Source organism: Pistacia vera, unplaced genomic scaffold (assembly GCF_008641045.1).
Source record: "Pistacia vera cultivar Batoury unplaced genomic scaffold, PisVer_v2 Contig658, whole genome shotgun sequence".
Classification (NCBI taxonomy): domain Eukaryota; kingdom Viridiplantae; phylum Streptophyta; class Magnoliopsida; order Sapindales; family Anacardiaceae; genus Pistacia; species Pistacia vera.
This window is the reverse complement of record NW_022196510.1, coordinates 116,417-129,027: the sequence shown is the minus strand read 5'-3', so window position 1 is coordinate 129,027 and position 12,611 is coordinate 116,417. Positions and strand designations below refer to the sequence as shown.

Sequence of the window (12,611 nt, the reverse complement as noted above, 5' to 3'; positions counted from 1 at the left end):
CTATCTTTGAGACTCTTGCTTGATCACTCAATTACACACAAAATTCCTTCAGAAATAACATATTTGTGATATGATTACTGTGAATGCATGCATTTCTAGCTGATTTATTAATTAATTTGTGTAATTGTGTGTAAATAATCATGTAATTAAACTAAATGTCCATGCATACGCAGTCCGGAAGGAGCTAGAGAAGGAAAACAAGGAGCTCGAACTCAAAAGTAAAAGAAGATCGAACTTTGGAAGAAGAGCTGAGTCAAATGATGGAGAAACTGACATTGGATTCCTCCAAAACTGAGAAGACGACTGCCCAATTTATTATTAGTTGGAAAAAACAAATCTCTCCTTCCTCTTTTGTAATGATATGTTGTGGTCACTACTAGTGTTGTACGTTCTCATCAGAAAAAACCAAATTACGTTTCCACGTATCTATATAACATATTTAATTTTTTTTTTAGTCTTCTAATAAATGTATTAAGATATGGGATATATATATATATATATAGTCAACTACGATATCCAGACTCATATCAGAACTTATCTAATCTTCAGGTTTGCAAAACACTTTATAAATTCAATATACTAAAATAATTGTACAAATATGATAAGTATCTCTCAAATGATTCAAACACAAGAAAAAGGTCATTATATTTATATAACATTATGCAGAAAAAACATGGTTGGTCGCTAACAAAAGCTGCTTTTCATTAATTTAGTACCACAATAATGTGGTAAAAATTAATGATTGGACCATCATATTAATTTACTGTCTCCATGAATCTCGGTACATATATACAATGAAGGAGGTTCTAGATTTCAAGTGATTTGTCAGCATTTCTTTGTCAGGTTTCCAAGAGTTCTGAGATGCACGTGATGGTTAAGTTAAAACTCATTAGTTGTATCGTACTGTAAGCAAGTGAAGCCAGAAATTTGACGGGTATATATATATATACCTTGTAGTTTACTTATTATATTTATAGATTATTTAGAACATTAAATTTATAGGGTGTTTAACAGGCATTAAACATTAGTTTAGGCATTAGACATTAGTTTAAATGTACACAAACTAATTTGAATACTCCCGTTTTATATATATAAAATCAATCATTTGAATCATTAAACTAAGATAATGAATAACTAAAATTTAAATTAAAAATCCCAAGTATGGTTTCAAATATGATTTTTTTTTTTTTTTTTTATTTGATGGGTATATAGCAGCCCAATCCCACCAATTTTTTCAGAATTTACGAAGGAATTCATTGATTATTACCTCATGGTCGACTTGGAGGCTCCGCCTGGTTATTGACGTTCCATCTAAAATTTATTCTTTTATGTTAAATTTGAGTTTGAGAAGAGATGAATGATAGTAGAAAAATGTTGATTGGACGATAAGAATCACATGAAATGATCGTGCCGAACGACTTATACCTACCAAGGTTTGGCGAAATGACATCCAAAAGGTTTTAAAATGACAAGCAGGTACCTTCCATTAGTGAAAAGAATAAAATACCTTTTGAGAAATATCAGTATATTTTTTTAATTATTTTAGACCGTTTAAGTTTATTAATTCCATCAAATACTCCAAAAAAAAGTTTAAAAATTAACAAAAACACTTCCACTCACCTATACTTGTCAGATTTCGACGGCCACCACTGTAAATGGCCAGTAATTCATCGATCTGGCTTTTTTCGGTCAAATTTACAGTGGATCTGGTCGGAAAAGGCAAGATCTGACATGAAAATGCCAAATCTGACAGGAAAGTGACGGCTAAAGAAATGGCCGTCGTTGACTGTCAATAATGGCCAAATCTTGGCCATCGCCGCATCTTTGGCCCTGACGACCAAAGATGGAGTGTTACGACCGTCAACGATCAGATTTAGCCTTTTCTGACTATATCTGTGGTGGATCTGACTGAAAAATACTAGATCGATGAACTACTGATCATTTTCGATGGTGGTATAAACTGTTATGACAGATTCTAACTATCACCGACAGTGGCTATCAGAATCTGATAAGTAAGGGTGGATAAATGTATTTTTTGTTAATTTTTAAATTTTTTTGAAGATATTTGATAGAATTAATAAATTTAAAAAGTCTAAAAATAGTTAGAAAAATAGACTAATATTTTATAAAAGGTTTTAGTCTTTTCACTAAAAGAAGGTACCTATTTATATTTTTGAAACTTTTTAAGTATTAATCTGTCGTTTTGCCCGACCTTGGGTAGGTGTAAGTCGTTTCCCCTATAAAATATTTTAAGCTTATTAAATGATGTTGAAATCACGCGAAATCATATGCCTCAATAACGCCAATTGTATTTATCAATGGGGTTCAAGTCAGACGTCATGTCTAAAGCACCTTTATTTTTACTCGATTATCGTGCGAAGAGTTATGAATGTAGTTACTGTGTAGTGTGTACCGAAGAAAATATCAAAAGCAAAAACAAATATTGCTTCCTGTTATGGTTAAAAAATCGGGTGGGTTTATGCAGGCTTACATCAACCCAGATAAGAGTTTAGAAAGAATTCGAGTTATCTAGAGTTATCAGGTCATTTCAAGATACAGAGAATACAGCTATCACTAATATTGAATTAGTGATATATTCAGGTTTTATTTACGAGCGAGTAATAATCATACACTTATCTAAATTATAAATAATTTGAAGATATATTTTATGTTATTAGTTAATAAAAAGTAAGGAAGGATTTACATTATACTTATCTACTTATAGATTTATAACCATTATATTAAATCTCTCTCCTATAAATAGATTATTCTTCTTCTCATTTTCGAGATTTTGATAAAAAAACATCGTTTAGATTGTAATCTATATTCTTAGAACAAAGATAACCTATAAAAAAGAGATTTACTTAATATTTCATATATAAAAAAATAATATATATAAGATTTATGTTATATAAAAAAATAGTATATATAAGGTTTATGTTAAACATGCGAAGCATTATAAAAATCATCTTTTCTTTATTATTTAATTATTACATTAGATTTTCTATAACTATTCATGTATAATTTCTAAAAAAATATCTAACACTTTAGTCGTTAATGTCATACTCAAGCATTAACTGCTTTCTTTAATTCAGAGTCAATTCTTGGTTGGTTTGTTGTGCCTGCTAACTGTAAAATGATTTTTCTCTCTTTTCCTAAAGAAATATGTTGACATCATCGTACGATGCATCTGAATAAAAAAGACAAACCTGTCAAAAGCTCTTGCTCCAGGACACTGTTTTTATTGCCAAATTGAAGATATATCTTGCTTCTTAATTGTGAAAATTTGACCATGCTTTCTCTTCCAGATTTTCCCAGAAATTTATAAAATTAAACTTCATTATATAAGTGGAGAGTAATGTATTCATGTTTGTCGAAGTGATGTATGTAGCTAGTTGACATGATCGGAAAAAAGAGAGAGAATTGTGAAGCCACCAGTTAAAAGTAAGAGAGAGCTAAGATTCGGGAGATGGTAGGGAAATCCAAGTGGTCCTGGCCCTTCTGTGTAAAGGAAGATAATGACAGTGAGCTGATTGTCTGAATATTCAAGTTAAACAGTTGTTTGTCGGTCCTAGTTAATCGCAAGAAATTGAAAGAAGCTTAAAATAATGAGTGTTGAACGCATCAAGGTATGGGATTAACACAGAGAAAATATCATTCGATATAAATATAAAAAATAATGAATGCAACCCAGCTTTTCATCACGCTGCATATTGAAGAATAATTAATTCGATGGTTTCCATGAAATGAAATTGACGGAAGGCAAAGCTAAGGAAGATCAAAAGCTACTGTAGGAGAAGGCCAACTGGATTTGAGAGATTTTGTCAGCATGGGGAAGAAAGGGCCCCGCTTATCACGTGGAGTGATGGGTTGAGGTAGCTTAATTGCAATCCAAAAAGACAAATAAATGGTCGTGTATGATCTCCTTTAATCTCCTCTCAACCAATTATCAATTATCTCCCACGTGGGACTCCTGGACCCATCTCACTCCATCACCTTCTCCCTCTGTGGTATGCTTCTCTACAATCATCACGTTGCACCAACTCTTTTCAGTTTCTCTCTTCGTTATATATATTCAGTACTTTTCTCTCCAATTATGTCACATACTTGCATAAGAGCTTACTGCAAGAAGATCACTGCTTAATTTCTTTTTTCTTTGGGAGGTTATTATGGGGGACTCTTCTGCTTTTTATATACACATGGTAGCTGTTTTTGTTCTTTGTTTTCTGGGTTCGGATGATCCTTTTATGTTCGATTAATTCCTAAGACCAAGTNAAATATCTAACACTTTAGTCGTTAATGTCATACTCAAGCATTAACTGCTTTGTTTAATTCAGAGTCAATTCTTGGTTGGTTTGTTGTGCCTGCTAACCGTAAAATGATTTTTCTCTCTTTTCCTAAAGAAATATGTTGACATCATCGTACGATGCATCTGAATAAAAAAGACAAACCTGTCAAAAGCTCTTGCTTCAGGATACTGTTTTTATTGCCAAATTTAAGATATATCTTGCTTCTTAATTGTGAAAATTTGACCATGCTTTCTCTTCCAGATTTTCCCAGAAATTTATAAAATTAAACTTCATTATATAAGTGGAGAGTAATGTATTCATGTTTGTCGAAGTGATGTGTGTAGCTAGTTGACATGATCGGAAAAAAGAGAGAGAATTGTGAAGCCACCAGTTAAAAGTAAGAGAGAGCTAAGATTCGGGAGATGGTAGGGAAATCCAAGTGGTCCTGGCCCTTGTGTGTAAAGGAAGATAATGACAGTGAGCTGATTGTCTGAATATTCAAGTTAAACAGTTGTTTGTCGGTCCTAGTTAATCGCAAGAAATTGAAAGAAGCTTAAAATAATGAGTGTTGAACGCATCAAGGTATGGGATTAACACAGAGAAAATATCATTCGATATAAATATAAAAAATAATGAATGCAACCCAGCTTTTCATCACGCTGCATATTGAAGAATAATTAATTCGATGGTTTCCATGAAATGAAATTGACGGAAGGCAAAGCTAAGGAAGATCAAAAGCTACTGTAGGAGAAGGCCAACTGGATTTGAGAGATTTTGTCAGCATGGGGAAGAAAGGGCCCCGCTTATCACGTGGAGTGATGGGTTGAGGTAGCTTAATTGCAATCCAAAAAGACAAATAAATGGTCGTGTATGATCTCCTTTAATCTCCTCTCAACCAATTATCAATTATCTCCCACGTGGGACTCCTGGACCCATCTCACTCCATCACCTTCTCCCTCTGTGGTATGCTTCTCTATAATCATCACGTTGCACCAACTCTTTTCAGTTTCTCTCTTCGTTATATATATTCAGTACTTTTCTCTTCAATTATATCACATACTTGCATAAGAGCTTATTGCAAGAAGATCACTGCTTAATTTCTTTTTTCTTTGGGAGGTTATTATGGGGGACTCTTCTGCTTTTTATATACACATGGTAGCTGTTTTTGTTCTTTGTTTTCTGGGTTCGGATGATCCTTTTATGTTTGATTAATTTCTAAGACCAAGTGTTTATTTGGCTTTCTTGTTTTGGGTTTGGCTCATCTTTTCTTTTTTATGTTAGATTTCTGTACGTTGTGTGTTGTGTGTTGTGGGTTTATGTTATTGATCATGCTTGTGATTGTGACAAACTTGTTTATAGGTGCAGCACCTGATAGAGAAGTGTTTGATATTCCGCATGACAAAAGAAGAATGCATGGAAGCTCTTTCAAAACATGCAGACATCAAACCTGTCATCACCTCCACTGGTTAGTCTTTCTCCTTCACCTCAGTTTTTCCATTTATTCTGATTTCTCTATTTACCCGTATCGAATAGAACTTCTTCCTGTAAAACCTGCTTGATTTCGATGAGGAAATTAATATTTCCCTTTTATTGTCATCAACTAAATATAATTAAGAACAAAAACAAAGAGGGATTGATCATCAACTAATTAAGTTGTTTATTAAACTTTACAAGTTATTGAATTGAAAAACATAAGGTTACTACTTCAAACTTACTCCGTATATATACTTCATGAATGATGACTTACGACTCGTGAATCTTTGATCAAAGTTATCACAACTCAAGCTTGAATGGAAAATAATTCACTATAGTATATTTATTTCATGATCACTACTCTTACGAAAGTCGTTTCTTTATGAATGGATATTAATAAACTTGCTTCATCTTACATCCCTTCCTCTCTCCCTGAGATTCTTAAATGAAACTTGTATAATCAAGTAATTAACAAGTTGTATGTAATATATGCGTATACGCAGTATGGAATGAGCTGGAGAAAGAAAACAAGGAATTCTTTGAAGCCTATGCTCAATCTCAAAGCAAAGAAGATAGGATGTCCGAGGAAGAGACGAGTCAAATGATCCAGAAGATGATCTCTGATTCCTCCAAAGCCGCTGATGAAGACGACGACGACGACGAATAGCAAAAATACCAAATTCGAAAACGATATCTCCTCTCTCTCTCTCTTTGTATTGTGGTTTCTGTAACATATAATATGCTTCCCACCCACATATATATCGAGCCAATACCAAGAATATATATATATATATATAGTGGTCCCTTAGCTCACATAATCACAATCACAATACAGAAGAGCACGGAGCATCCCGTGTTAATTAATTCCCAAACCAATAAAACAAAAGGGTAACCCTGCTACTCAATTTCTACTCCAATTTCTTCAACCATCAGTTGTAGAATCATTGGATATTTAAATTGTTGTAAGATGAGGCATCTGTATGTATATATATATATATATACAGAGTAGGTTCTTGATGAATTTAAGTGCTGGTAAGTTGGTGACATTCACACTCACACATCTGGAATCTTCTTGCTATTTTATATTTATAGATTGTCATATATGTTATTCGTTTGCGTATAAGATTTGGCATGGCTTTGTCTTTGCTTTTGTGCTGTGAATGGCATATGATGATATTAGATTTATTTGTTAAGATGTGGGCACAACTTACCATATCATATCCTCGTCACATCATGAACTTTTGCTCAGTGACTGAAGGTGATGTTAGTGGTTTTGTTTGAGCCAATTAATGCTCCAAATTCATCTGCTATTATTTATTTTTTTTTTTTTCACAGAAGGTGTTCGGGGTAATGTCACGACATGCTCACTTGGTGACTCAAGTGGGCTGCACGTTACTTAGTGGCTAAATATACTTCGTAGTTAAGTAAACTTAGTAGCAAAGAAACTTAAAAGATAATACTTATCCATCCACCTAAGGTTGCCACCTAAGGGTGCCACCTAATGTTTACTTAGGGATTAAGTTTACTTAAGGACTAAGTATTCAATGTATGTAGTCATTTCTTTGAGGAGGTTTAACCTATAAATAGGCCACCCCTCCTTTATAAATTTCATAACTAGAATCCTTTCAATATAGAGTTTATATTTTCTCTAAACTTCTCTCTCTAGATTTTATACTTTGAGCTTGTTAGTTGTGTGAGCGTTAGGCTGCTTAACTCATTTTCGAAGGGTTAAGGCCGCACGAACTTAGCAAAGAAGTTAAGTGCGTGACAGTAAGCTATCTTAATTAATCTAAAGTCATGAAATTAATAATCACAATCACCCGTATTAATAAGAGAGGTAAATTAAACCCAAAACCTTGAGTAATATACCCAACAATACCCTAATTTACCAATCAACCGCCCAATGATGATTAATTCATATGCTATTATCAACTTTCACTTCATCCCTCACAAAATAGTGCTAGTTAAATAAATGTGTTCATGGAACATCATGAAATTAAATATTATATGACATGTCGACGAATGTGTGGAGAATACTACTACCATCAACATAATACAATTATGTATAAATGGGTATTTATACGTCATTGTAATGTTATAATTAATGAACTTTTACGTCGTTGATTTATTGGAAGGCATTAAATTTCTTGTAGTGTTATTGATGATAAAAATCATTAAATTAGGGTTAAGTAGAAGTGGGTGTTTCAGTTAATCCTTGAAAACCAAGGATACGAAAAAGTATGTATAGTAATTGTGTGGAATAAACTCCAGTATTTATGGGTAATCGAGTGGTTTGATAGGGACTCTCGAGTATATTATTCAACAGGTTTTGAGTTTGAATCTCTCTTCTGTTGTTAATAAGGAGTAGTCACTGAAACTCTTACTCGACCGATAGTTCCAGAGTCTTGAGAGATTAGTTGAGGTACGCGTAAACTGGTCCAGACACCCTCCATCATTAAAAAAAAAAAAAATGTGTAGAATAGGTGTACTATATATGCTAGGGTTGAGTTAGAGTTTAGATTAGACATTAATTAAACCAAAATTTTAGCTCAGTGGTATTGGATTGTATAAAAACATGAGCTGATGAGCGTTTAACTGTTCATTTAGTCTCTTATGCATGTTGAAAAATATGGCTCCAAAAATTGCATTTTTATTGTCATGTATACTCGTTCTTAATCTCCAAAAATTCATGGAACTAAACACTGTAGAAATCAAGCTAGTAGTGATTAAGAACTCTTTTTAAAGGCAAGGGTCATGGTTTGTGAAGACACCATATACCTGCGTATAAAAACTATGGTCACCTATGATAGTACAATTTAGATGAATTTGTGTTTGTCCATGAGAAATTAATGGTATTATTTTGCTTATATATGTAATATAGTCTTACCCTTTTGTTTTTATATTTTTGGATAAATTATATTTGAGTACTTTCTCTTTTCTTTTTTCTTTTTTAAAGTAGAAATGAATAGATTAAATCAAGAAGCTAACCGTTAAATAATAGAAAGTAATTATTCCATTACTGAATTTTAAAAATGAATTGTTAGAAGTCAACGTTAAATATTTACTTTTTATGAATCCATAAACAATTAAAAGTAATTATTTGATTTCTCATAAGTTTTGTTTTATGATCAGAGTGTCCGCATCAGTTATGTTTTGTTTTTTTTATAGGTTTTCTTCTTCTTCATCTTTTATGAGTCTTCTTCTCCTTTCTTCATTATGGGTTTACATTAATCTAATCAATAGAGGAAGCTGTAATTGTTATTTCGTTCCCTGGATAAACTCTTCTAGCTCTCACTGTAGACGTTTTTTCTTCCAATACCAATAATTCTTTGCCTTGATTCTAAAGACAGTTAAGTTCATCCTAAACATCTCACTCCAGCAAACTAATACTTTGTCGATTATAGAAGCATCTTTCCAGTAATCGGTTCCAAAATCATTGCAGCAACTGATAAATACTCATCCACCATTCCAACACGATTAAGAATTATTTATTTTTAATTAAGTGTTAGATCTAAATCTACCCTTATCTAGAGTTTTAAATTGAAGATGGAATTGTTTGAATAACAGGTGGGCACTATTATTTATAATCAGTTAATAAAATTATTACGGCTGAAATACCAATACAATGCGTTCATATTTGAGCTGGCCCGGTAAAAACCATACTATCAGTTCATATAAACTGGACCAGCCCAACAAGACCAATTGAGTTAACGATTCTTCATCCCGGCCCTAAACATAACTTTACAAGAATTTTGACTTCAAATCCTACTCTTGAAAGGAAAGATAGTATAAAATACTGGTATTTTATTAAACTATAGTAGTATATGATATATGTAATTCATATTTGTTATAATTTTGATGTAACTTTGCCTTTGGGAGAGTGAGCTCTGAAAACTTACCTGTTTAAAACTTTGAATCAAATAAGACATTTCTACAAACGATTTTTCTTTCAGAAAGCATTACCTGTTTTGATATAATGATCTTGTTCATATGTCATTGCTTTCTATGATTTTAAATAAACGGCTCTGATTAGGCAACAAACTGATAGGCTTATATATGAATCTTATGCAACCGCCATAAATACACACCAAGAAACAAGCTAATAATCACATTACTAAAGGCTGAGCACCATGCAACTCCAAGAAGTTTCATTGTCAATAAACAGTAGATACCATAGCTATAACACCCGATAGATAAACACTACATTTATTGGATAAAGGACCACTCTCCATTTTGGCTATGCAAAGACTCAGTCTCACCCACATTTCATAACTAAAGTTTAGAAGCCTTAGAACTAGTTCATGCATTCACCTTGGGCTCCCATCCTGCAATCACATGTTCCGGTGAAGGCTTGGTTTTCTGAAATGATTCCCGACTGAAAAGTGTCTGCAAGATAAGATCACAAAACATATTAGAACATTTCTCAAACTCCACTATCTGATTTGTAATCCCATTCTACTGATATAAGCACTCGCCGACAAACACATTCTAAGAAGGATTTAAATTCTTCACTGTAAATGGATTAAATTTCTCATAAGGTACAACTATATAGAACTACAGAGAACTGTCTGGAATCACGTCACTTCATTTGCAAATAGTCAAAACTTTCACAGGATTAAGAATCTAAAGAGTGATCTATTCCATTTTATGATGTTTGAACAACAACTTACACATTAAACACTCTGTTAGCCGATATCATCTAAAACAAGGCATGCTATCACAAGTTTCATAATTTTAAAGGTGTGAAGATCAGGCCATGCCAAACTTATCAGGCTGCAGTTTCAGAGCCAGTCCTCAAACATGCTTTAATGACAGAGTCAGAAGCATTTCAATCCGATAAATAAAGTTATCCAGAATCCAGTTTATTCTTATTTAAAAAACACCTGGTTAAGTAAACCTGTATGTTGCGAGGTGCTTATACATAGTAGCAACAAATATTTAAACCTAAACTTAGTTGCAACTTGCAAGAATAAGTACTCTAGTTAGGATCTATTTAGTTAAAAAAACACAGACAAGAACAACTCAACATCTTTTGATATGTGTGTGGTATGTATCTTCATTTACTTAAATAAACTTTCATATAATGAAATATATCTAGAGGGTTTCGAGCTAAGAGAAAAGGGACTCCTGATCAGAAAAGACATACTAGTTCTGGATGATAAAATGCTAAACACATGATAGGTAACCAATTAACTCTACATCCGCCAGTATGCGTTTATAGTTGAGAAATTAATCTTGTTAAGGCCCATAAAGGGTGAAAATGCGATAGGAAATGCAGAAAAACAGTGTCAAGCTGGTAATATCAAGCCCAAAATAAATTGACTCCTTCGGCTTTGGTGTACCTTCAGCATGAAGATGCCATATCAAATTCTATAGACAACTAAAAATGCTCACCTTAAACAATACGACTAACCAAGAACTCCACTGATTAATTGTTCAAGACCAGTCAGAATCAAGAAATAGACAGCATCAATGAAGATTTATGAAGCCTCATACCTTCATGTAGTTGCGACATGAGGCAAGCTCTCAGGGACACTCCACTTCTTGAAATGCCCTAGAGCTACCTCAAGGTGGTACAGCTTTGGTGCTAAGCTCAAATCAACTGCAGTGATTTTCTCCCAGCAATGAATGGACCCCCCTGATTCATACTCGTACAAATTAATCTCAATTTACAGAGGGAAAAAAAAAAAAAAAAAAAAAAAAAAACAATACTATAAATCAGATGCCCCTATGTTCCAAGCTTATTAGTACATGTTTCTTCAGATGCTCATCCAATGCCTTCAATTCCTGAAGCAAAGCCTGCTCTGTCCCATCATTCGGATCCTTGCTTTTCAGAAACTGGACGAAAGTTGAGAAAATCTTTGATCCCCTACACGATCACATCACAAATGAGAGCAAAAGCTCAACTTTAACAATACCCCTTACATACAAATTTAAGCAACTTATAGTGACAGATCAAATCAAGTCATTTCTGAGGAACCAACCACAGGGAAAAGAGAAAGATATGCATCTGTTTGCTTCAACTTGAGAAATTGATCAGGAAAAAAGTTAAAAATTAATAATAATAATAATCACAGAACAAAATTTTGCTTCTCCGGTATCATCAAACTGGATACAAAAGACTGCAAAATTAAATCTTGAACTAACAAATCAAGAAAAATATCTAGAAGGGCAAGTTAAGAGAGTTACACAGAGGCAAATTCAGGAGGAGTAGCGAGAGGAGGCTCAGGGTACTTCTCCTCAAGAATTCCAACAATCACATCAGAGTCAGGCACCCATTTATCATCAAACTTCATCACTGGCACCTTCCCTTCTGGGTTTGCCTCCAAAAACCTAACATTTCATCACAAAAAATACTTACGACAATTAAACCCTTTCTCAGAAATCACAACAATTCATTTGCTTAACCCTCAATAGCACCGATCGGAACACCCAAAAACCAATCTTTTACCATTGGGGTTTGTCACTGGTGTTGATGTAGTGTGCCTTGAAAGGAACTTTCTTTTCCTCCAACGTTAGCAGAACCCTTTGAGTGAATGGGCCTGAAGAAAAACAAACGAAACATAAAGTTTCAAAATAATTTCCAAATCAGAACCTATAAAAAAAAAAAAATCACAAAACAATACAGAAACACAAAACTTACAGTCTCCAAGAATATCAGGAGCACCAGCGGCAGCCTTCGCACAGATTTCAAGAGCCATTGGTGGACTGTAAGTGAATGAGAGTGTTTTCTTCTTCGTTCACAATGGAGCAATGTTGCAAATGAGAGTAAACGCTACTACCTTCTATAAATAAATAAATAAACAAAAGCTTCTGGATCGCTGTTAACTAGAAAGTTTCTACCTTCAC

The 12,611-nt window shown here is 33.5% G+C and overlaps 1 protein-coding gene and 1 pseudogene across 3 annotated transcripts; one reads left to right on the top strand and one right to left on the bottom strand.

Moving 5' to 3' along the window:
• Positions 1-5,197: 5,197 nt before the first annotated feature.
• Positions 5,198-6,709, top strand: LOC116112277. Of its 3 annotated transcripts, none has more exons than XM_031398438.1 (3): positions 5,198-5,252; positions 5,649-5,754; positions 6,266-6,709. In XM_031398438.1, the coding sequence occupies exons 2-3, from the start codon at positions 5,685-5,687 to the stop codon at positions 6,427-6,429; spliced, it is 234 nt and encodes a 77-aa protein (XP_031254298.1). In that variant the 5' UTR covers positions 5,198-5,252; positions 5,649-5,684; the 3' UTR covers positions 6,430-6,709. The 3 variants fall into 3 exon arrangements, with proteins under 3 accessions (XP_031254298.1, XP_031254296.1, XP_031254297.1); XM_031398436.1 differs by lacking the exon at positions 5,198-5,252 and adding an exon at positions 5,314-5,444; XM_031398437.1 differs by lacking the exon at positions 5,198-5,252 and adding an exon at positions 5,382-5,444 and having other exon boundaries at positions 5,655-5,754.
• A 3,144-nt stretch (positions 6,710-9,853) lies between these two features.
• LOC116112260 lies at positions 9,854-12,565 on the bottom strand (annotated as a pseudogene).
• Positions 12,566-12,611: the final 46 nt, after the last annotated feature.